The sequence below is a fragment of the Chanodichthys erythropterus genome, chromosome 22 (assembly GCF_024489055.1).
Source record: "Chanodichthys erythropterus isolate Z2021 chromosome 22, ASM2448905v1, whole genome shotgun sequence".
Taxonomy (NCBI): Eukaryota; Metazoa; Chordata; class Actinopteri; order Cypriniformes; family Xenocyprididae; genus Chanodichthys; species Chanodichthys erythropterus.
Window position 1 is genome coordinate 2,780,962 of NC_090242.1, and position 26,830 is coordinate 2,807,791.

General features: G+C 34.8%; 1 protein-coding gene across 1 annotated transcript in view; it reads right to left on the reverse strand.

The window, feature by feature from the left end:
• Nucleotides 1-1,716: 1,716 nt before the first annotated feature.
• The window catches only part of rars1 (arginyl-tRNA synthetase 1), a 29,597-nt gene continuing 4,483 nt past the window's right edge, over nucleotides 1,717-26,830 (reverse strand). The window contains exons 4-16 of the mRNA XM_067376529.1: nucleotides 25,343-25,531; nucleotides 25,073-25,181; nucleotides 24,881-24,981; nucleotides 24,665-24,786; nucleotides 24,316-24,436; nucleotides 19,238-19,367; nucleotides 14,211-14,315; nucleotides 12,745-12,923; nucleotides 12,174-12,283; nucleotides 10,779-10,884; nucleotides 9,505-9,677; nucleotides 5,215-5,462; nucleotides 1,717-4,181 (exon numbers count right to left, since the gene is read on the reverse strand). Of these exons, the coding sequence (XP_067232630.1) occupies nucleotides 4,072-4,181; nucleotides 5,215-5,462; nucleotides 9,505-9,677; nucleotides 10,779-10,884; nucleotides 12,174-12,283; nucleotides 12,745-12,923; nucleotides 14,211-14,315; nucleotides 19,238-19,367; nucleotides 24,316-24,436; nucleotides 24,665-24,786; nucleotides 24,881-24,981; nucleotides 25,073-25,181; nucleotides 25,343-25,531 (1,803 nt within the window). The 3' untranslated portion in view covers nucleotides 1,717-4,071. The remainder of the gene's footprint in view (nucleotides 4,182-5,214; nucleotides 5,463-9,504; nucleotides 9,678-10,778; nucleotides 10,885-12,173; nucleotides 12,284-12,744; nucleotides 12,924-14,210; nucleotides 14,316-19,237; nucleotides 19,368-24,315; nucleotides 24,437-24,664; nucleotides 24,787-24,880; nucleotides 24,982-25,072; nucleotides 25,182-25,342; nucleotides 25,532-26,830) is intronic.

Sequence of the window (26,830 nt, forward strand, 5' to 3'; positions counted from 1 at the left end):
TACGAGAACAAATTCATTAAATTATGAGAAAAAAAGTTGAGATAAAATGTTGAGAATAAGGTCATAATTTAATGAGTTTATTCTCAACATTTTATCTCAACTTTTTTCTCAAAATTTAACGACATTTTTCTCATAATTTAACGAATTTGTTCTCGTAATTTAACGACTTTTTTCTCGTAACTTAATGACTTTATTCTCAACATTTTATCTCAACATTTTTCTTGAAATTTAACGAGTTTCTCGTAATTTAATGAGTTTATTCTCAACATTTTATTTAGACTTTCTCGAAATTTTTTACGACTTTTTTCTTGTAATTTAATGACTTTATTCTCAACATTTTATTTTGACTTTTTTTTCTTGAAATTTAACAACTTTAATCTCGAGATGGTTTTATTTTTTTATTATTGCTTGACCCTAATCCGTACTTCCGTACTAAAAAATCCATTTAAAAAATAGACATGGTGAATTTCCATTTTATGCTTACTTGATAACAGGTTAAATAGGTTTAATATTCATACACATACACACATATATGTGTAATCTTATTTTTTCAAAAAAAATAAAAAAAATAAAAAAATTAAACAAATCAATTTATTTGGCGAGTATAGCTGGGTAATAGGTGGGAATGGGATAATGTAAAGTCAGCTGGTTATTATTGCAAATTATTACACGGATCTGTGGAATACTTGATTCTGATTGGTCGACCACGCCATCCAGCGGTATGTTATTTCCCGATAACAACCGCTAAAAACAGATAACAAAGGCTCATCTGGGTAACTGAAGCCAGCAGCGCTATAAACTTGCTAGGAACGTTTTTTCTTTGTGAAGTTTTGTGTTTGGTGAGCTAATAAAATATTAAAACTATATGTTATATAAATATGTAATCCGGTATCGTGGACTCGCTCTCTCGTTTCATACAAACGCAGATGCTGCCATTTTGCGACTATTGTTTAGTACACTGTTGGATTATAAGATAACAAACAGGTACGATTTTAAATCAGTTTCATCTCAGATCAATTTTTCTTATCCCCATAATTATTTATGTGGTGAAATGTTTAATAAGTGGTGTGACTGTACTTTTTTCCTTAAATGTCTGTCTAGTTTGAACTTGCCGCACTAGCAACTGCTCTCTTCGTGGAAGCTTTGCGTTTGAAGAGCTAATAAAATATTTAGACTCGGATCAGCAATTTGTGCCTAATTATTTACTTATGTGGCAAGTAGCCATGTAATAAGGGGGATAATGTGCATCTAGACGGTTGTTATCTCAGAACAAACCCCTTCACGTCAGGGTCCTGATCACCCTGTCGGGGTTTATTCTGACCGGATAATGTACAACCGGCTGGATGTACATTATCCCTTACATAAACCCTATAAAACCACTGTACATTTTACATAATCACTTGCATAATCAAACATTAAATTATACTATTTTCATCTTGTAAGTTAGGTTGTTTTTGATCACGTATAGAAGAATTATAAACTACAATCACTTCCAGCAATGTGTGATGTACAATTGCCCCTAGTAAAAAAAACAAAAAAACAAAATCTATTTAAAGTACATTTATTTCATACTAAGTATACTTCGAATCATTAACATATTTAGTGAAATATCACTTAAGACTTACTGATATCAAATTATAATTAAACATTATTTAAAATACTTAACTGTATTTGTATTGCACAATGCACATTTCTTAATATTATGCCTGAAAGTGTTTTAATATCACTATTAATAAGGATTGTATGATATTTGTATAATATCAGTCTTTAAATGCAAGATATTTAAAGTGTACCAAAAGTCTACTTGCTATAGTTCCATTTTAGCACAATCAAATATACTTCAGTATATCTTTAGTTGGACCTCAGCACTACTTCCGCACAATTAAAGTGCATTAAGTACAAGATGAGTTAAGTATACCAGTTTAGTATACCAAAAGTACAGTTGCAGGGTATTTTTATTGAGCACAAAATATGTAAATGTAGTATACAATGTAATAAATGTATTTCAAATTCAACAATATTCAACAACAGTTTAGTGTCAGGGGTTGAAAATAAACCCATGAAGTACAAATGGCCTTAGAGTTGCTTAGAAGAAAACTAATGGATTCACCTAGACTCAAAAAGGTAATTAAGTGTCCAAATCTTTCATTTTGATCTCAGACCTGAAATTATCAAGAAAATCCCAGTTGCAGAACATCCAAAGAGTAAATAACCAATGACCCCACGAGTGAATTAAATCATTCCTCTTAATCTTCATACAGATTATCAGGTGTGGACGCTGCATTTATCACTCCCAATTAATTTAATCCTGATGGCATGAGCAAAACAAACACTGAACTCTATTAAAACTCTTAAATGGAATAAGTTATTATCTCAAACTGAATAATGCTCTGAAAGTCTCCAGCGAAAGCAGATACAGAAATACACCAGTGAATATAAACACATTAGAAATTGATTTATTGCATTACAATTCAAGTGAGAACATTATTTTGTGCATATTGTGGAATCAAAAGTCCAAAAGCCAAATGAGTAATGCTGTTGTTGTTGTTGTAAAATCTTTAGGTCAGGGGTATCCAATTCTTCTCCAACCCCAATTAAACACCTGAACTAGCTAATCAAGGTCTTACTAGGCATACTAGAAACTTCCAGACAGTTGTGTTGAGGCAAGTTGGAGCTAAACTCTCCAGGGCTGTGTTCGAAATCACCCCCTATACCCTCATCCACTATTCCCTACATTAATCCACTAATATAGTTCACTTGAGGGAGTGAGTGAACACCTGCATAATATTACACTGTAGTCACATTGGACCAGCGGTTTGGAAAATGAATGGATGGAGGATTCATCTGCGAGACCATATTCTGGTCAGACGCGAGAATTCATTTGGTGCGCAACTATCACAGTGCATTATGGGTATTCTCCAGCCACTGAGCATACATCAGTTGTATACTTGTTATTGCGGTGCATTGTGGGATTATTTTTTTTAAGGGTAAAAGGGGTGATTTCGTACACAGCGCAGGACAGTGACCCTCCAGGAACGAGTTTGGGAAAACTCTGCTTTAGGTAAACCAAAATTACGTGAGCTAATTCTTATTGCCAGACTAGAATAATGCTGCGTTACAGACAGATCGGAATTTGGATTTTTCCGACCTTCTTTCAGGAAATTATGTCTGGAACACCACTCAAATTTGGATATTCGGCGTATGAACTCGGGGTACATCTATCAACCCCGACCACAGTTGTAATTTAACGTCACTTTCAAGTCAGCTGTTTTCAAAGTAGGGCTGTCAAACGATTAATCGTGATTAATCGCATACAAAATAAAAGTTTGAGTTTGCATAATAATTGTGTGAGTAATGTGTGTAAATTATATTTATATATAAATACACACAAATTAATGTATATATTTAAGCGAAATATGTTATGTACAAAAAAAAGTATTTATATATAATATAAATTATATAAAAATATAAATAAATACATATACTTGTAAATATTTCTCAAATATATACATGGATGTGTTTGTATTTATATATACATAATAATTACACACAGTACACCCACATATATTAGGCAAACTCAAACTTTTATTTTGTATGCGATTAATCGTGATTAATCGTTTGACAGCCCTATTTCAAAGCTATTTTATGTTTTTATTCTGTTTTTGCTATAACTGACACAAAACACAATATGCTCTCATTTGTAATGGTGACATAATGTGGTTAACATGTGAACGTGACGTATGATTGAATGGAAACGATTGACGTATGATTGACTGGATCTGAAGTGGGACATTAAATTTGGGATATTCCCATATCCAACCTAACCTGGAACGCAGCATAATATTCAGACTTGTTATATAGAAAGGAAAGGTTGAAGAGATTGACTTTTTGGCAGTTTTCAGGGTCCAGATGGCTACCCTGACATTTATGTGAGGAGAAATGACCAGGAAATCAAAGTTTTTGTTATGGACAGTTCAATGACTTTTATTTTGTATACCATAAGAATCCGTTGGGACATCGATGTTTTTGAGTAAAAGGTCTTGTGTTCAGAGAAGGAAGGCATTGACCAATTCACATCCTCTGAACTGGATTGATACCCAGAATGTCAAAACCTTTGGCCATCACAGCTGCGGTGGCTTCACAAAGGAGCATCCGCCACATGTTGACTTTGACCACTTCCCCTGAGGAGAACGATTTAGAGCAGTCATTAGTCAAACAGGCCATTTTCAAAGAGGCAGGTTCATTTCAATCAAATCAATGATGTTCTGTCACGTCTTGGTCATTAAAGCTCATTCATTAAACTTGTAGGGGGAAAAAAAATCTGAAAATAAAAAATAAGTCTAAGGCACTTCTAATAGAAAAAGTTACAAAGCCTTTATTATAGTTTTGGCTGGTCACATTTGGACATAAAAAAATGTAAAAAATGTCCATATGTGACCAGTCAATAAAATATTTATGTTCTTTCAATAATTTTTCATGAGGTCTTTCCAGCAAATAGCATACCAAGACTTGGGGTATGTACTTTTTTTCCTAGTTTAATGTGAGACGCATAAGTGACCCAATAAGATAGTACTGTTTTAATTATATTGTTATTATTTTTGCATTAAGTGCAGCAGAAATTACATTTTATCTTTAAATCCATGAGTTTTTAAACAAAAGAAACCCAAATGTCCCATAAGCAGCAGTCTTTTTCAAACTAGTACAGCTAATTTCATTAGTCTATATTAAAATAAGCTGTACAATTCAAGAGACAGTAGCTTCATCAGTGCCTAAGTAACTAGTTTTTAATGAGGAGATTCAAATGGAAGAAGAAAAAAAAAACAACTAAAGGATTTTCTATCTGATATTGTCCTAGATTAGATTTCCCTGTTCAAATAAACCATTTGTTTTTCATTAAAACATATTGTAACTGTGAAAAACAAGTTATTACATTATATGTAAATTACAGCTCCTCTATTTAGTATCTTTTATTACAGTATAAAAGTTTATCTACAAGTTGAAACTAAATATATTTCTGGACCAATTACACACCTGACACATCTTCTAAAGAGCAAAAACCACATACTCCAAAGTACATGGATTTATTTAACCATTAAAAACCTCAAAGGTTTGGGCACTGAGGATGTTTTTCTTTCTCAGTATCGTTTTATCAGATAGATTCCGCTCACTGTGAACATTAATGACTTCTGGATCGTGCTCCTTCAGGGAACCCACCTGTCTGGCGGTCTTTCTCCACGCAGTAGCAGCTGTCGTAGAACTCTGTGAAGGTGGTGGCCAGCTCGTAGAGGTAGTCGCACAGTGTGTGAAGTAGCAGGTCGTCTGTGATCTTCTGCAGAATCTCAGGGAAGCGCAGGATGCATTTACCCAGTTTCCACTCTTTCTCATGGTCCAGTAAGACCTCTATGGTCTCGGCTGCTTTGCGCAGGACGGCCTCCTGGATGTTAGCCAGTCTAGCTATAGACCTGGAGGTAAACAGAAGAAGAATGTGTCTTATAAAAGATATTATACATTTCTGCATGGTCAAACTTGGCACATCATGTTTGGGTGTGAGGCATGTGAGAACTGATTTGAATATGCTGGGGTTATTTTAGTTCAATGTTTTTAATTTTATTTATTAGTAGTGTTTTTTTTTGTTTGTTTTTTTTCATTTGTTATTTTTAATTTAGTTTAGTTTTTGCTTGCTCATTGTTTTAGTATTTATTTATTTTAAAATGTATTTTAGGGGCCGTTTACATGACACTGTTTTCAACTAAAAACAAAACTTTTAAAAACAAGTTTTCATATGGTTATTGTCTCCATGTAAACTACAAAAACGTGAATTTGTGAAAACGGTGATGTCATGCGCATGCGTATTACATATTCAGTCTGTAGGTGCACTACGTTTCTTTACAAAGTGACATCGCCAACTACTGGCCTGGCCTGGCATTTTTAGTCATTTTCGGGGAACGTTTTGACAGTGTTGTTGCCTGTACACTAAAAGCGCAAAAGGAAAAACTTTTCCATTTTTAGTACATCCTTGTCGTGTAAACATAGCTTCAGTTTTTCCCGCTTATACTAGTTTTTATTTCCGTTAACAAACATTTGAAGCACTTTTATGATGGCTTTTTGTCCATTTTGGATCTTGACAGCCACCAGTCACTGTATGTTTTTACTGCATGGAAAAAAGCAGCTAGAACTTTCTTCTTTTGTGTTTTATAGAAGAAATGCATGGATTTTGAAGAACATTTATGACATCATTTTCATTTTCAAACAAACTATTCCTTTAAATGGTCTACTACTGAGATTAACACAGGATGAGATCAATGCACATGGCCAAACAAAAATTAAAAGCGCACAAAAAGAAAGAAAGAAGTGTCATTTAACTGTTGCAACAGCTCAGATAAATATGTTACAAAAAAGAATCATCATAGCTAAGTGTCTAAAAGGCCTTTCTGCCAGAGAACTAGAGGAGCAGGTTCTATTGAATGCGTTCTGAGAAATCAAAAACTGAAATCCCCAACAATTGCTGCCATGGCCAATTATTATTTTTTGGCTTGTTCTCCTGTCAATGGCTTTGATTTCCACCTTCACTTCTCCCAAAAATGATTTTCTGTAACCAATTGTTTTGAAAAGCCAATTAGAGACAGAAAAAAGCTCTCCAAATGCAAGGGACCCATGAGACAAGAGGGATTGTGGTACCCTACGCTCCTGACATCAGGTCAACAGCCCTACTGAGACAGAAGAGCATACACAAGGTGATAAAGAGTGAGAATAATAGAGCACTTGTGCCGAGCATCCACTCAGGCGACAGCAGAAGTAGATCTGTCACAAACACACAGATTTCAGCCAGAAAAACACTGACTGCACAGCAGATGCATGCATTCATTCATGGGCACACAATCCCAAAGCCCCAGAGTCCCACACACATACCATTTCCACACAGCATCATGGTTACAACTGCCAAGAGAACAAATAACCAACAACCCATGAGAATGAACTGGAAGGGCCGTTTCAACAGTGTTGGTGAGTTGTTTCCCACCACCCAAGTGGGAATCAATCAGGCCACCGTTTCCAGCACAGACCCACATAAAGATGTCCCAGAAGGGGTATATCAAAGCCCAGAAGACCTCACCTGAAGCAGGTGAAGATGGGTCAGTACTGTAGAAGACAATATACAACAGAAAAAAGCCATTCAATGTTCATAGGTTTTTAGTCAACTCGAAAAAAATAACTCTAGAGAGGAGCACTTTGCTAAATATATGCACTGCATTACATATTCATCACATTTTTACTTAACATGTTAGTGATGTCTTCATTATTTATGAATGTTTGAATAAATCTGTCTTGAAAACATGTTTTGACAGCCACTGTCTAAATGCTTATATTCAAACTATGAATCTGAGTAAACATTACTTCATTAAATATAGAAACTGCCTTATGTGCAATTTAAATGTTTGTATACAACAAACCTATATACAAGCGTTGATTGTATCTAGAAATAAACAGCAGTTTGCTGTTCATTTTAAAGGTGCCATCGAACAGTTTTTTACAAGATGTAATATAAGTCTAAGGTGTCCCCTGAATGTGTCTGTGAAGTTTCAGCTCAAAATACCCCATAGATTTGTTTTAATACATTTTTTAACTGCCTATTTTGGGGCATCATTAACTATGCACTAATTCAGGGGCTGCTGGCCCTTTAAATCTCATGCTCCCTGCCCATCAAGCTCACGACTCTATAATACAGTGCATTTACAAAGTTCACACAGCTAATATAACCTTCAAATGGATCTTTACAAGATGTTCGTCATGTATGCTGCATGCATGCTTCGGGTCATGTGAGTATAGTATTTATTTGGGTGTTTATATTTTGATAGTTTGATAGTACTCCGTGGCTAAAGCTAACATTACACACTGTTGGAGAGATTTATAAAGAATGAAGTTGTGTTTATGAATTATACAGACTGCAAGTATTTAAAAATGAAAATGGCGACGGCTCTTGTCTCCGTGAATACAGTGATAAACGATGGTAACTTTAACCAAAAGTAGCCTACATTAGCAACATGCTAACAAAACACTTCGAAAGACAATTTACAAATATCACTAAAAATATCATGTTATCATGGATCATGCCAGTTATTATTGCTCCATTTTTCGCTATTGTTATTGCTTGCTTACCTAGTCTGATGATTCAGCTGTGCAGAGATCCAGACGTTAATACTGGCTGCCCTTGTGTAATGCCTTGAACATGGGCTGGCATATGCAAATATTGGGGGCGTACACCCCGACTGTTACGTAACAGTCAGTGTTATGTTGAGATTAGCCTGTTCTTCGGAGGTCTTTTAAACAAATGAGATTTATATAAGAAGGAGGAAACAATGGAGTTTGAAACTCAGTGTATGTCACTTCCATGTACTGAACTATTGTTATTCAACTATGCCAAGGTAAATTCAATTTTTAGAGTGTCCATGATAAAGAAAGGGGAATGTCATTTTGGTATATTTGTTTCATACGTCTTAAAAATATATATCTAATACCATTTTCAAGAAAAGAATCAATTTAATGACTAACAAGTAACCACCGAATAATAACATATTTTCCTTAAAACATGAATACACGTGAACACATATTTATCATTTTTCAAAAATGTTTTTAAATACTTTTAAAAGATAAATGTAATTAGTTTATCGGTCGTTTGATTGATTTATCGATCGATCGATTTACCATTTTATTGATTGATTTACAGATTTATCGATAGATAGATAGATAGATAGATATATCAAATAAACTTTAATACAGAAACAAAGTAATACAAAATTGAATTGAATTTTTAAAGATATCCTATTATACTTTTTTACATTTTAAACAATCTTTACTGTGTAATGTTGCTGTTTGAGCAACAAAAGTCTATATATACAAAGTCACTAAAAAGCGAGTTATTCTCTATATCATTAAACACAGTTTCTGAATTCACTGAAATGCCTCGACTGTAGTTTTGAATTTTTATCCAGGAATGAACACGTCACAATATCCTCATTTAAACGATTCCCGCCCAAGTCATATGCAAAATAAAGGGGCAAGTCCTTGAGTTGCATTAGTGGTGTGTTGAAACTTGTAGTTATGTTAAGGGATGTGACATTTCTGAAACAGGCTTGAAGCGGTTGACCAATCACAACACACTGGTCCAGCCCACCAATCAGAGCACACTGCCCTTTTCAGAAGGAGGGGCTTCATAGAGACAGGAACTAAACTGAACGTTACTGACAGACTAGAAAGAGAGGTGCTGCAACAATATAAGATATGTGAAAAATAATGTGTTTTTTGAACATTCAAGCATGATAACCTATTCTAATAGACCCCAAAATGAAAATCAAGACTTTGAAAAAGGGCATAATAGGTCCCCTTGAAGATACTTTTAAAAAATGAATAGACATGACAAAAAAATTAGTACCACATCATTGACACAGATTAATACCCAGCAGGGTTCATTTGATGTGGTTAAATACATCCATCACATTGAGGGCTTACCTGATGCGTGTGAAGGCGTAGAGAAGGTAGGCCGCGGTGTTGCCCCTGTCATCCAGCATCTTGTCGAAGGAAAATACGTAGTCATTGATGCGGTTGTGCGAAAGGTCTGCATATTTAATGCAGCCAAAGGCCACGGCACGCTGAGCCTTTACCAGCTCCTCCGGGGTCAGCACCTGCAACACACACACACTTTCAAAATGTTGATGACCCCTTGTGAGGTTGGAGCAGCCAAGACCTTTTGCCACCTTCAGAAAAACAAGTTACCAAGTATGTGCTGAATGGCAATCAGGATTAAATAAGATAATCTTAAGAAACGGTCACAAACCAAGCAGCTTTCTGCTGGCCACTGCGTGACTAACTTGAAAATGAGCAAAATCTGCATGGGGAACTTTTTCACTTCATATGAAATTCCAGATAGATAAATAAATAAATAAATAAATAAATAAATTCATTCATTCATTCATTCATTCATTCATCCATCCATTCATTCATTCATTCATTCATTCCAGATTGTGTGAATTCCTATTGAAAATGACTGGATTTCAAAAGCACAAAATTTTGTTGAGCAACAAAAATGTGACTATACATTATTAGATTTTATACATGGTTATCTCCAATTAAAGGGGAATGGACAGATAACTAGTGTTCAGAGTGATTTAAAAAAAAATTGCTTCAGATCAGCAGATCAGATCAAATTTTGGCTCTGTCCTACATCACTGGTTCAAACTGATTATGCTCACAGGAACACTGCACGATTACACGCCTGCTAACTTTTCTGCCTAATTTAATGCAGCATATGTTACTTTCAATATTCCTGACAAATAAGGCACTTGGCAAAAGTCACTTTAGGGAAAGGAAATCTTTTTATATACTTGGTAACATCCATCAAATAATAAAATCAACAAAAAACTTTTAAAATGGTGTGTGTACGCCTTTAACTATTCCAAGAAAGGCTTTTCGAGGACATTTACTTTGCTCACTTGTGTCTGAAGCAATATAATTGTCTTTTTTCAAATTCCTTTACTGTCAGAAGCTCACTCGTTTATGAGATATCAATCAAGTGAGTGAGGCATTAGGATGCTCTTCATTTCTGAGCACAAAGGAGTTGTGAGTAATACAGCCAGTAATTGTCATTAGCACATCTGGTCTCATTTGAGATCCATTGATCTCTTCTGAATTGAGCTGAAGTACTCAGGCACACAAAAGGATTTGGATGGAAGCTTTCAAGGTGGCATAAGAAGATGCCCGTTTCCTTGGGAGTTTGAGGGGCTCACCTTATCTCTCTCCTTCTCCTTCAGTTTGTCCATGGATCTTTTCAGACCCTCCTCCAGAAGGTCCATTAATCGCACTGTGTCCCCTGAACGTGTCTTAAACTTTTTCCTAAGATGGAAATTTCATGTTTATAAAAAAAGAATCATGGAAATGTGGAAACAGTGCTTTTTAAACGCATCATTCAATACAATATTTCGATTACAGCTAAAACTAATGCTACATGAACCACTAGCGCTGCAACTAACCCCTATTTTGATGATTAATCGTTCGATTATTCCTTTGATTAATCGAATATTAAATATTTTATTGGGTACCTTGCCAAGGTTTCGCCCTTCAAACAATGTTATGGTTTAAAATATAAAAATGACAAAGTAGAAAAAAAATCAGTTGAAAAGCAGCAGATTAAAAACACTAGCATATACATTATCTCCTCTGATCACCGAAGTGTTATTATTTTTCATTAATATTGCAGTAATCCAGTTATCATTCATATAAAAATACTATTATTTGCATTTCATCAAATCTGATACTGAACAACAAATATTGCTTTAAATGAAAATGAATTCATTCCATTTATGCTACATGCTCCATGAAGTTTTCAAAGTTTCGCACCGATGGTGACATTTAATTACACTTTTGCTATTGCTTTGCAAAATAGAAATGCTTGCATTATAAGAATAAATTCAAGTTTAGGTTTGGGAAGATTTTTAATGACTCTGGAATAAGTGTTATGCTCACCAAGGCTGCATTTGTTTGATGAAATGTATAGTAATATTGAAAAAAATATTATTACAATTTAAAATAACTATTTTCTATTGTAATATATTTTAAAATGTAATTTATTCCTGTGATGCAAAGCTGTATTTTCAGCATCATTACTCCAGTCTTCAGTAACATGATCCTTCAGAAATCATTCTAATTTACTGCTCAAGAAACATTTCTTATTATTATCAATGTTTGAAAAAAATTATATTATTGTGGAAAAACAAGAATACATTTTTGATACAAGATTCTTTGATGAATAGAAAGTTCAAAAGAACAGTGTTCATTTAAAATAGAAATCTTTTTAACATTATAAACGTCTATACTGTTACTTTTGATCAATTTAATGTGACCAAGCTGAATAAAAGAATTAGAATGTAGTTAGAAAGTAAATCTTTTGAGTAGTGTGTAAACATTTTGTTTTTCATAGAAATGCATTTAAACTACATTAAGGTCACACTACGGGTTTGTTGTGGCCACGCACAAATGCTCAACTAATCAATAATGAAATATATTATTTTTCTTATCGATTATTATGAATTTTATCAGTTACTAGTCATTGCAGCACTATGAATCATCCAGATGGAAACATGATGCAGACAAAAGGTGACTTCTATACTGATCAATGCACTTACTTGTCCTCCCCGAGCACCACGCCAAAACCTGCATGTTCTACCCGTGTGACCTTGGGATCATACCAGCCTATCAACTGAGCAGCAGCAAAGACCACCTGGAAGTGCATTGCCTGTCGAACACCAAAGTTAATGCCAAGAAGAAAAAAAACACCAAGAACATTTAGTTATTTGACCATTAATACAAGTAACACACCAAACAAACAAAAAGTTCTACACAGTTTGGATCGAGATCCTCCTGATAAATCCTTCTTTAAATTTTAGCCAAAGAAAGCATCTTTCTTATCTAAGCAAAGCAGAATTGTAAACTAGCAGTGTTGATAGAGATGTGAGCAGACTGCATTTCATGACCTAGACCGCATTAATATTTGAGTAGGTGAGGAGTCTATTGCACACATTTATAAACATACAGCCGTTTGAATTCTGGGGTGTTTTTGTGTCTCGCCCAGCGGCCTTGACCCCTGCTGCATGTGTCCTCATGCGCATCAGATAACTGTGGGAAGGTTTGTGCCGTTCCAGACTTCCCCAACACTCTCCATTACAAACCCATATATCCAGACCTACACCCACGCACCTGGCCGCTGTCGGTCACGTAGATGATGATGTCAGCTTTCTCGTCAAACAGGCGATTTTTGATGGCAGCCAGATCGGAGGTATCGTAAGTATAGCCTCCATCTGACTTGACAATCGTCAGGGGAATAGACTGGCCCGGAGCAAACACTATCTTCCTGCCCTCGTCCAACTCCACCAGACCTGATGAGAGAGAAGAATGTGAAATTGGATGTATAGTAGAGTGAGGGGCTAAAATCAATCTTGAAACAACACTGCCCCCCACTGGACATGTACAGTCAGAGGTGCAATGCTTTTTTCAAACGGAATGTTCTGGCTCAATTATTGTCGATTGGCAATACTCGTCCCTCGGTTTGTAAAAAACAACAAAAATTGTATTTACAGTATTGTACTTACAGTTGCACTGCACCAGAGTAAACATTAAACACAGTGTTTTGGAAGTACAGCCACTAGTACATGACACTAGAGCAAAAAATGACATAACCTTGCAATGTTGTACAATCTTTAACTTATGATGTCAAAACCTTGTTTACAAGGATAACTGGGACTGTTCAACTGTCAATCATTCTTCAGAACAAACGTTCAAACAAATATTAAGCAATTAAAAATAATAATTAAAAAAAAAAGAAAATGAAAGTAAATAATATATTAAATCAATTAAAAAAAAATAACCGATTAAAAGTAATAAACAAAAAACTAAAATAAAAACAAATTAATAAAATAAAATCAACTAAAAATAATAAATAATACAAACATATACAGATAAAATAAATGAAAATCAAAATAAATCAATCAAAATAAATATTAATCAACTAAAATAAATAAAACAAAAAAATATTTTTTTAATAAATTTAAAATATACTTTTAATTATTTAAAAAATATAAAATAATAAAAATAATAAAAAATAAAACAAACACACACACACACACACACACACACACACACACACACACACACACACACACACACACACACACACACACACACACACACTTTCTTTAGTCCTATCTTAAAAGTGAAGTCGTTTTTTTTTTTTTTTTTTTTTTTTTTTGGGGGTACCACTAGCAGCACAAAACAGAATTGCAATCTGGAACTGCAGCCCAGTGACCTTACCAATAGTGTGAGTTTGGGTTTGGGGTGGGACTGCCTATTTGTCTGAACAACGAAAGATTTGAGAATCTATTGATGCAAAAAAAAAGTATGCACTTCCCATTCAAACTAGGAGTTTTGTGGCTCCAGATCCTCGTGTGTCATCTTTGAGCCCATATAGTGTATCCCAAAAAGTTCCTAAAATAAACTTTTAACCCTTTGATATGTTTCGGCCACACTTCCAGTTTCAATTAGAAAAACATAAACACAGGAAATAATGCAACTTGTTAATCTTTATTCAAATGTCAATAGACTATCGTTATCATATCTGTTCTCAAATCAAGATACATTGCATATATCAAAGAACACTCCATCTGTACCTTTTTCCTCAAACTCTTTCACCACGGCCGTCATCATGTCCTGGTAGAAGGACTCTCCTCTCTCTTCTATGCGAATTTCCAGGCAGTCGTAGATCTTTTGAAACTCTACATCAGCAAAGCGGACAGAAGCGGAAGGGACAAGACGGTTTAATTACAACAGTCACACCACAGGGAAATCAAATGCAACACTCTCCTGATTTAGCAAAGGCTGATTTGGACAGCATCAGCAGAAAAAAAAATACTAATTGACCTTCATTAGACAAGCCTCAGTGGGGGAACGAGTTTTGATTAAGGGCTAAAGGTAGATGCTGTCACATCAGAGTCTAGAGCTGGTGTCGCTGGATGGTGGTGAAGGGCATCTGTGCTATTCAGATTTAAAATGTTCAAGCTTGTTTTACCCCAAAAAAAAATTTCCTCTGCAATAAATATAGAAATTGAGAGGAAGAGGAGAACAAATGTGTGAGGAATGTCTCAGCTTATAAATGTTGGAATTATTAAAGAATTAAATCAAAATGGCAGATAAAGCTTTTTAAAATATGAAACCTTCTCGAACATGAAAGGTCTTAAATGAATTACAATATTTGGAATAGAAGCTTCACTACTTTAGAAAAATACATAATCCCTGTAGTTTCCCTTTCCTATCTGGATGTAATGCGAGTAAATGATGACTTTAATTTTTTCTAGTTACTGGTATAAACTCTATGGACCATAGACTGTAAAAAAAAAAAAAAAAAAAGACAGCATGTCTCCTCTTCCTTCCACTTTAGACAAAAAGAAGCCAAAATATCCCAGTAACGGTTGTTCTGAGGTGGATCCTGCACAGTAGTGATTCTTTGGATTCACTTTTCAGGACCTGTGCGGCATACCTGATATGGACACTGAGTCTACTGTTGTTAACTTACTACTAAGATGCTGCTACAGTGCTCAGCGTAAACGAGTACACCCCCTTTGAAAAGTAACATTTTAAACAATATCTCAATGAACACAAAAACAATTTCCAAAATGTTGACAAGACTAAGTTTAATATAACATCTGTTTAACTTATAACATGAAAGTAAGGTTAATAATATAACTTAGAGAACACATTTTTTTCAGTTTTACTCAAATTAGGGTGATGCAGAAATGAGTACACCCCACAACAAAAACTACTAAATCTAGTACTTTGTATGGCATCCATGATTTTTAATGACAGCACCAAGTCCTCTAGGCATGGAATGAACAAGTTGGCAACATTTTGCAACATCTATCTTTTTCCCTTCTTCAAGAATGACCTCTTTTAGAGACTGGATGCTGGATGAAGAGTGATGCTCAACTTGTCTCTTCAGAACTCCCCATAGGTGTTCGATTGGGTTCAGATCAGGAGCTACTGAATCACTTTCACCCTGTTCTTCTTCAGAAATCCAACAGTGGCCTTAGATGTGTGTTTAGGATCATTGTCATGTTGGCAAAGTGCACGACGACCAAGGGCAGGGAGTGATGGTAGCATCTTCTCTTTCAGTATAGAGCAGAACATGTGTGAATTCATGATGCCATCAATGAAATGCAGCTCCCGACACCAGCAGCACTCCTGCAGCCCCACATAAGGACACTACCACCACCATGTTTCACTGTAGGCACCATGCATTTTCCTTTGTATTCCTCACCTTTGTGACGCCATACAGTGTTAAAGCCATCAGTTCCAAAATCATTTATCATGGTCTCATCACTCCAGAGTATAGAGTCCCAGTAGTCTTCATCTTTGTCAGCATGGGCCCTGGCAAACTCTAGGCAGGCTTTTTTGTGCCTGGGCTTTAGGAGAGGCTTCTTTCATGGACGGCACCCATGCATGCCATTCCTCTGCAGTGTACGCCGTATTGTCATGGGAAATAGTCACCAGTTTTGCTTTCTACTTCTTTACATAACTGCAGTGAACTTGCATGCCGATTTTCTTCAACCCTTCTCATCAGAAGATGCTCCTGTCGAGGTGTTAACTTCCATGGATGACCTGGACATCTCTTTGAGATGGTTGCAATTCCATCTTTTTTAAATTTTTGTACAACTTTTGATTCAGTATTCTGACTGATAAGTAAAGCTTTGCTGATCTTCTTGCAGCCTTCACCTTTCTGGTGTAAAGAAATTATTTTTTTTCTCAGGTCTTGTGACATTTCTCTTCCATGTGGTGCCATTGCTGACAGCATGAAATGGGAAGGAGTTTTAACACCCTTTTATAGTCAACTGTCTGCTGGACACCGGTGTAATGAATAATTAGACTCACCTGTGATTGAATTCTTGTTAAATTAGACATTTGTAGCCTAAAATTTAGCTTTGCTCCAAAGACTTTCAGTGGGGTGTACTCAGTTTTGCATCACCCTAATTTGAGTAAAACTGAAAATGTTGTTCTATAAGTTATATTATTAACCTTACTTTCATGTTTTAAGTTAAACAGATGTTATATTAAACCCAGTCTTGTCAACAAGTGGAACTTGTTTTTGTGTTCATTAAGATATTGTTTAAAATGTTACTTTTCAAAGGGGGTGTACTCATTTACGCTGAGCACTGTATATACCGACCTCTACTGTCCTTATAAAATATTACTTAAGAGTCTAAAGCAGGGCTATTCAATTAGCTTCATTTGAGGGCCGGATTATCAAATTGAAGAGTTGAGGTGGTCCGGGGGTTGGTTGGGGGGGTGTGAATAGCGGGGGGCTGTAGACACATAACAGTTTCAATAAATAAGCTAAAATATACCTAGAAACATGATACTCAACAGTATGCAGATATAATGATGTATGCAGATACCTGATCATTTACAGCTTTGTACAACTATTTTCCTAGGAACAAATATATGAATTATACAAGCTCATAGATATGTGACCCTGGACCACAAAACCTGTCATACGGGTAAATTTTTTGAAATTGAGATTTATACATCATCTGGAATTTCCATTGATGTATGGTTTGTTTTAGTACAATATTTGGCTGAGATACAACTATTTGAAAATCTGAGGGTGCCCTTAAAGTTGTCCAAATGAAGTACTTATCAATGCATATCCACCCACAAAAATATTTTATTTTTTTTTATATATATATATATATATATATATATATATATATATATATATATATATATATATATATATATATATATATATATATATATATATATATATATATATATATATATAGTAGGAAATTTACAAAGTATATTCATGGAAATGATCTTTACTTAATATCCTCTTTAATTATCTTTAAAAGATCTTTAATTAATATGATTTTTGGCATAAAAGAAAAATCTAATAATTTTTACCCATACAATGTATTGTTGGCTATTGCTACAAATATACCCGTGCGACCTATGACTGGTTTTGTGGTCCAGGGTCACATATTGGTAAGAATTATTTTATTTATAATTATCAAATTATTATAGGCTTAAATTAAAATATTCTGACAGTGAGACTGACTTGGTAACCACAGGTTAAACTATGCTGGCTACTCACTACCACTGTCAATTGATATTGTGATATTATGAATCTATATGCTAATAAAAAAAAATAGCCTAAACAGATAGAAACTATGCACCCACCTATCAAAAACAAAAATGAATTATTTTCCCCTACCCACCTAATAAATCTAATACAATATAAATGACTATATTAATAGCATAGTATTCATTATAAATATTCCACGTTTGTGCCAAAACCATGGTAAATACAGTCCTGTTAGTGGTACCTGTAAATGTTTGTAAAGGTGGTGATTTGGGGAATTTAAAAGTCTTCTAACTTCGTTCATGGCACAATGTTTCTTCATCAGTCTTGTTGGGAATGTTAAGGCTGTTTCATCTGATTTAAAACTAGTTTAATCATCAAGTGGTTTGTGGTTTGTAACAGAGAGTTGTGTGTTGAATTGAATCGATTCTCATTGGATGTTGCAGTGCCGTTTAATAATGTTAGCCAGAAACAGGAGTAAACACAACTCCTTTGAGCTTGTGTTCTGTATTCGAATCCGAATAGTTTCAGATTGCTATGCAAGTGCGTTTGGCTAATTCACCGAAAAGAAAGGAACAACTCAAAAGAATAATGATTTGAATCTCTGGTTCAACCGACAGAAATACGGGACACACAATAACTGCTGTAATATTTGCACGGAGAATGTTTCTCATGTCAGTAGGAGCGCTCGTGATTTAAATTTTCATAATGCATTTAAATCAAATATAATTTTTTTTTTTTATTATATTAATGTATTTTTAATTATTAATATTTTTAAATTGTGAATGCAATAAATAAAATGTTTTATTATATTCTAAATATAAAAACTATAAAATAAGTGGTAAGATATTTTAATGTTTTTCAAGTTTCTTTTTATATATACAATTTAAATGAACTGTTTTCAATTTGAATATATTTTCAAATGTATTTTATCCCTGCGATAACAAATCTGAATTGCTCCAGTCTTCAGTGTCACATGATCTTTCAGAAATCATTCTAATATGCTGATTTGCTGCTTTAGAAACATTTCTTATTATTATCAATGTTGAAAACAGTTAATATGCTGCTTAATATGTTTTGTGGAAACTGTGATACTTTTTTTTTCAAGATTCCTTTATGAATAGTAATTTCAAAAGAACAGCTTTTATTTGACATGTAAATCTCTTGTAAATTTATAAACGTCATCGAACAACTGAATACATCCTTGCTTAATAAAAGTATTAATTTCTTACAAAAGAAAAAAATAAATGTTAACGGTAGTGTAGTTGTTTGCATCTTTGATGTTTTGTCTGCTTCCTTCAGCAGTGAACATTTCACATTATCCTTAGATAAATAAAGTGGGGCAAATTACAGTACTTTTGACTGTCATTTCTAGCTGGTTCAGCTGATATTCTCTCCACACTGCGGGCTGTTGTTTCAGAGAATAATGTAACAAGAGCATTAATGCCTCTAGAGGGCACAAGCTGTCTGTGAAGTCTTGTACCAGCATGAATGAGGCAAGGTTTTGGTCTACTCAATACTTGATAAAGTGAGAATGACACTCTCAGTGTGTCTCGCACTTACCATTCCGGGAAACATCACAGATGAGGTTCCAGCCTTTGATGAAGTCTGGCTCTTTGCTCTGGAGTTTAACCACACACTGGTAGGCCCTCTTCTTAAACTCTTCATCCTCATCAAACCTCTTCTTAGACTCCTGATAGAGATGAGAAAAGAAACAAGCTTTGAAAAGAAAAACATTCAGCGGAACAGGGTCAAAGCACTTATGTAAAAAATAATAATAATAATAATAATAATAAAAAGGGTAAAGGTTGTCAAATTCCACTTTAATTTTTTCTCTCCACTGTGTAACATCAGTTTAGCAAGCAAACATTCTGTTGGGTAAGCAAAACGGTTCTGCAAGCAATAAGAAAAGCATCAAATGCATCACAACAAATGAACTGTGCACAAAGTGTTTGGACAGACCTGCAGAAAACAGCTGATTTTTGCAGTTTGTGTGTTTTTTTGTGAATTTTGACATTATTTCACTATTATGACAGAGCCAGTATAGAAGGAACAGGAAATTATAGGAGAGAGTTTTTGGTTAACACTTTATTTTAAGGGTCCATAATTATGTGGTAGTTTAACATTAACATTAACCAAAGTCCATTTAAGACAAGTCATTTTACTCGGCGGCCATCTTTGAAACACCTCTCGGGCATCCTGGGCATCATGCAATCTCTTTGAATGGGGAAACATCAAATTATCCAAAACTGTTCGCCAACCTTACGATTAAATTTCATATTTGAAATCATCAATGAAATCTAACAACAACCGGCTCATAAATTTAGTTTCTAAACGCTCGAATCATGACAAAAAAAAAATGTTTTAGGCTGGATCAAGCTAATGCGCATGCTCAGACCTAAATGCGCGTCTCTTCGGAGGCGCGCATCTGACGGTTTCTATAGAAACCGGTGATTCTAACAGCCGCTGAAGTGACGCGATGAGTTTACCAGTCGGCGATTGGCTCTTATTTAGAAGGCGGGACTTATTCCGCCATATTGCGCGTTACACATTCTCCCATTCAAAACAATACGAGTGACATGTCTTGTGTTATTCTATAGTCTTTGCATTAACACACCACCATTAGCTATTATTTATGAGGTAGTTAAGCTTTAACAAACCAATAATTAATAATTAACTGAACATATACAAAGGGCATATTAGCATTATTTACAACCAATCAATCAAATATTTGGGGGATAAATAAGCAGAAATAAGCCAATGGTTAACGGTATATACAATAAATGCCATTTATGGTTAAATTATTTATTTATTTTGATAGCCCACTTTAGACATTTCTTTTTCACTCTACAAATTCTTTGTGACTCTACAAGTCAACTAACTCTAATTAGCGTATTAGTAGAATGTTAAGTTAGGGTTAGGTTTAGTTGATTAAGTTGACGATGACATACTAGTAAAGCTACTTATAGTCAGTAGAATGTCTGTTGGGGTGCATCAAAATAAAGTAACAGATATAAAGGAGACAGTCTACTAATACTCTAATGAGAGCTAATTGACATGGAGTTGCAAAGTTACTTATAGTCAGCAGAATGTCTGAAGTTGACTATCGAAATAAAGTGTCACCCTTTTTGGCCATGATTTATAACTTAAAGGGTTCACCCAAAAATGAAAATTATGTCATTAATAACTTACCATCATGTCGTCCCAGACCTGTACGACCTTGAATAAAGTTGCTATTTTCGTTTTGTTTTTGCACACAAAAAGTATTCCCGTCGTTTCATAACATTAAGCTTGAGCCACTGTGGTCACATGGACTATTTTAACAATGTCTTTACTACCTTTCTGGACCTTAAGTCAAGTCAAGTCAAGTCACCTTTATTTATATTGAGCTTTTTACAATGCAGATTGTGTCAAAGCAGCTTTACATTGATAATTGGTGTATAATTTTTCCTTTTAAAGAATAGTGTTAGTGCAGGCAGATCAAAAGCACTATTGAATAAATGTCAAGGATACTGTTGAATATCAAATGTCAAGTCACATTAAATTAAATTAGGGCTGCACGATTAATCGTATTTTATCACGATAACGATATCTGCTTCTCTCGATTGATTTTAAATAATCGTGACGATATTGGCCTGCTCTATGAAAATGAACATAATTTGGAAATATTGGAATATTAGGAATTTCGCTGTTTTATCTTTTGAAGTTCCTAAAAGTTTTAACAGTTTTCATAATGTTGATCAGCTAGAAATTATTTTTCTTTGCTTTACGAATTTGCCGGGCAATTTGAATCTGGTTTGTCTTATTGCAAACAAATTGTGTTGCTTTAAAATCTAATGTGAATACATATTATAAAGCGCTCACCAAAACCATGTTTTGTATTGATTTACCATCTAACAAAGTTATCATAGTTGGTTAAATTTAAGTCTTTGTGCCACCTACAGGCCTTTTGGGCGAAGTGTAGGTTGGTAAAGAACTTGCAAAATAGCCATAGCTACATTACTCTTTTGATAGAATAAACATGATTAATAATCGTGATTATAATTTAATCACGTACCTTAAAAGGTACAATGGCGTTGTTGCCTATGTGTGGCTCAGAAACTCTTGGATTTCATCAAAAAATATCTTAAATTGTGTTCCGAAGATGAACAAAGGTCAAACAAATTAATGAACAATGAACAAAGTGTTATGCTCACCAAGGCTGCATTTGTTTGATGAAATATATAGTAATATAGAAAAAATATTATTACAATTTAAAATAACTATTTTCTATTTTAATATATTTTAAAATGTAATTTATTCCTGTGATGCAAAGCTGTATTTTCAGCATCATTACTCCAGTCTTCAGTCACATGATCCTTCAGAAATCATTCTAATTTACTGCTCAAGAAACATTTCTTATTATTATCATTATTGGCATTAATTTCATTCTTGGGTGAACAATCCATTTAATTTGTGTGTGTGTGTGTGTGTGTGTGTGTGTGTGTGTGTGTGTGTGTGTGTGTGTGTGTGTGTGTGTGTGTGTGTGTGTGTGTGTGTGTGTGTGTGTGTGTGTGTGTGTGTGTGTGTGTGTGTGTGTGTGTGTGTGTGTGTGTGTGTGTGTGTGTTTGTGTGTGTGTTTGTGTGTGTTTGCAGTAAATAAATTAGATAATGTAATATTTCTGTGATTTACCATCTATCAAGTAAACTGAACAATATGAATCATAATGTTTAATTAGTGTTGCTTTTACAGTTTTGATTAATAAATTGCTAGAATTGTACATTAAAGACCATTTGACCCCTCTGTTCTAAGGTGAAAAGTGTATTTATTGATTTGTATGGCACTCATTGAGTGATGTTCAAGTTTATCCACCAGAATAAGCCAGTAATTATGGCTACGTAGCCAGTAATACAGTACTAAGACAATTTCTGGTGTGTTCAAGCTTAACTAGCACATAAATGATGGCTATTATTACTTTATTATATGTTCAGTTAATCATTAACTACCGGTGTGTTAATGCTTCACTGCCACATGATTATAGACCCTTAAAGTGTAACAAAATGCAGACTTAAAGAGTTAAAGGGATAGTTCACCCAAAAATGAAAATTTGATGTTTATCTGCTTACCCCCAGCGTATCCAAGATGTAGGTGACTTTGTTTCTTCAGTAGAACACAAATGATGATTTTTAACTCCAACTGTTGCGGTCTGTCAGACGTATAATGTGGGTCAATGGGAACTTCTTTTATAAGAATACACCACTATTTCCAACTGCGTTCAGCACTCGCTTAGTGAGGTCTGATCACGCTCTGACAATGGCAGTGATGTCTCGCGCATATACTTCAATGAGTGTTAGACATTACTTCCGTTGTATTAGAGGTAAAAAATTATATAAATACTGTTCGGTTTCTTCCACAAACTGATCGTTTCATGTCTTAGGACATCAATGTGTCGCCATGAGCCGCAGGGTTTAATTTGGATTTGTCTGTGCATGTTTTATTTACTCTTATAAAAGAAGTTCTCATTGACCCACATTATACAGCTGACAGACGGCAACGGTTGGAGTTAAAAATCACCATTTGTGTTCTACTGAAGAAACAAAGTCACCTACATCTTGGATACGCTGGGGGTAAGCAGATAAACATCAAATTTTCATTTTTGGGTGAAATATCCCTTTAACTAACCCAAAAATGAAATTTCTGTCACTCACCCTCATGTCGTTCCAGACTTCAAAACACAAATTAAGATATTTGTAATGAAATCTGAGAGATTTCTGTACCTCCATTGAAAGCCCAGGTAAACAAATGTTCCAAAGGCATTGAAAAATGAATCCATATGAATAAAGCAGTTTAATCCAAGCCTTGTGAAGATTATACCATCACTTTATATGATGAGCAGATTTAATTTAAGCTTTTATTTACATATAAACAATGATAAGAACAAACAGAGCGCATCACGCATGATAAACATGAAAGCTTGTGCCGTGCATCACGTGCTAGAACAAACCTCATTGGTTCTTGAGCATCATGCATGCATGTTTGAGCTTTCGTGTTTACCTAATATGATGTGCTCTATGTTTGAGTGTTGATTATTGTTTACCCTTAATTAAATCTGTGCAATCGTATCTCTTCACAAGAGTTGGATTAAACTGCTTGATTCATATGGATTTAATTTATGATGGAGGTTTGAATGTTAATATATAGGTTTACCAAAGTCTCATGGGTTTAAACAATGTAAATTATGACAATTTTCATTTTGGGGTAAATAATATCAGATAAAAATATAAATCATAAGTTTGGGGGGTTTAAGATTGTTTAAATGTTTTTGCTCATCAAGGCTGCATTTATTTGATCAATTAAACACAATTAAAACAGTAATATTGTGAAATATTATTACAATTTAAAATAACTTTTCTATTTCAATATATATTTAAAATGTAATGTATTCCTGTGATTCCTGTGAATTTTTATTTCAGCATCATTAATCCAGTCTGAGCTCTATTTTTACAGACCCCCTGATGTCACCATTTATCAGCTGACCTGATTTAACAATAATAATAATAATAATAATAACATTAAGTAATGCAGTGTAAACATTGGTGAAATCAGCGGTCAAAAACCAAATTGAGCACATCCCTGCAGGTTGTATATAGCATGTACTCACTTTGTAGAAAGCCTGAAGGTCACCGATAGGCGGGGAAACACTGAGATAATTTGGGAACTTGTCTTGCAAATGAGCAATGAGCATCCCAAACTGTGTCCCCCAGTCTCCAACATGGTTCAACCTGACAAACAGAGGACAAAAGGATGAAAGATGCACACAAGCACTAAACACACAGATTACTGCTGGCCAATACAAATGCAATAAAAGAATAAAAATTTTCACTTAACCTTTAACCACAGGTTTATGTTTTTATAGGGAAAAAGAGAACGTTCAATCGGTCGACCTCTACAACAGAGATTAAAATTTTATGAAAGCTCACAAATGAGCTCCACAACTAATACACACCAACCTTAGCACTTCATAACCCAGGAACTCAAAGAGTCGACACATGCTGTCTCCAATAATGGTGGACCGCAGGTGACCAACATGCATCTCTTTGGCAATGTTAGGAGAGGAGAAGTCCACAATGACCTGAAAGACACCAAAAGGGTAAATACCACTTGATAATACACTGCTTTACAGAATTACGTTGTGATACATTTCATCACTACAGTGAAACGCCTACCTTCTTTTTCTTCTCCAGTGGTGGAGGCTGAACTCCATTGACAAGCAGGTTTGAGAGAAGTTTAGAGACAAACATTCTCTTGAGATGAATGTTGATAAACCCTAAAATGCAATATGTACTTGATTATATACAATAAATCTTTAAAAGGATGGGGAGAAAATAATCTTGGCGATTATGATGTTCTGAACAAACCTGGCCCTGCGATTTCTGTTCTCTCAATTAACTCATTGTTTGGAATGCTTTGGACAATCTTCTCTGCTATCTCCCTGGGGCTGACCTTCTGTCCTTTAGCTTTCATCATCTTAAAAACACACATTTACAAAAATAATTCCATACAACTGAACAAAAGCAACATGTCACATGAACATTCTTCTTTTGACAAAGTTTGAAGCAACATAAAGGGGAGCACCAGAACAGTTCTCCTAAAAATGAAAATTCAGACATAATATAAAGGAAACCGACCTGAGACATCGCCATGGCACTGTTACACTGATAATCGCCAAACTTGGCCTGCTGGTTTGGGGTGACCGCATGTGGTGGGTTCTCTAAGTCAGGGTAGGCGGTACTAATGGCCTCCCCAAAGATCTGTTGCAAACGCTGGTTGATGTTCAACATCGTCTTGCCGTTTTGGCACATCTCCTCCTGTAAACTCTGAGGAAACACAGTGGAAATAACTGAATTGCAGTGTTATTTTAGTGTATACTATGGCCACGTTCACACAGCAACAGAATACGGTTGTCAGTCCTGTATTTTAGACCTTAATACGGTTACATTCGCACACAGTTCAGTAATTTACAGAAGTGACAACCGCATTCTATAACTCAGAGCCGTAAATGTTCAGGACTCATAACCGCATTCTCGGAAAACAGCCACTGTGTGAACGAAACAGGACTGTCTGACAGTGCGAGATAGCCGCTCTGTGCTGCACAAACGTATATCTACCGTGTGTTGTGGGTTTTCATGTTTGGTTTTGGTAACTTACAGTGATGTAGATATGAGCTGTGTGTGATCTGAAGGTTTTAGATCCAGTCACTGTTGTCCGCTGAAGCTACTCCCGTCACTTTTGTGTTTAATGCACGATTCAAATGCTCCGCTATCCACCCAGATTTAAAAGCTGCTGTCGGTTAATGAAGATTTGACGGACGAACTCTCAGCTCGATTGGACTCTTGTTGTATCAAAAGTAATAATTTTTATGGATGTTGCCATCTTTGATATTACTTTGGTCACTGTCACTAATGTTACTGATAAGAGAAAACTGGTTTGACTCTAGTTGCAAGTTAGTTGCTGTGTGAACGGGACATTTCAAGACTCACACCTGTAAGTAAATGCGGTTGTCAATCCCAAAAACTGACCGTGTCAACGTAGTCTATTATACTATTTAATCATATAACTGCCTTTTATTTTCAGTTTTCATTTTAATTGTAGTTTTTTTTAATAATAATTCTACTTAGCTACTTAGCTATTCTACTTTAACTGTGGTTACAATTACCCATGGGATCATGAATCAGTGCATTATAAGGTGCATTGCAAGGTATAATTAATGCAAAAGAATAGTTATATAATATGTATATATGAAGTGTAACTTAATTTTAATTCCATTTCCTTTAAGTAAACAATATTAGCACTGATGAATTGTTTCATCAAATCAAATTCAAATCAAATTGCTAATTCAATAAAAAAAAAAGACACTTGATTTATAATAGATATTCAAGCAAATGTAGCAAACATTTCACAGAGAAACCAATTCTTCTTTTGTGAAAGTCGCATTGTGGCATTCAATCACAACCCAAAACTTTGTCTCTAGACCAAAAAGAGCATATGTTGAAGCTTTTTTTTTTTTTTTTTTTTTTAACAAGGTTAATTTTAATATGAATGCACCAATTAAAATTTTGGTTGATTAGTAGACTGTCTGCTTAATATCTGTTAACACTACAAGTAACTTTTATCTT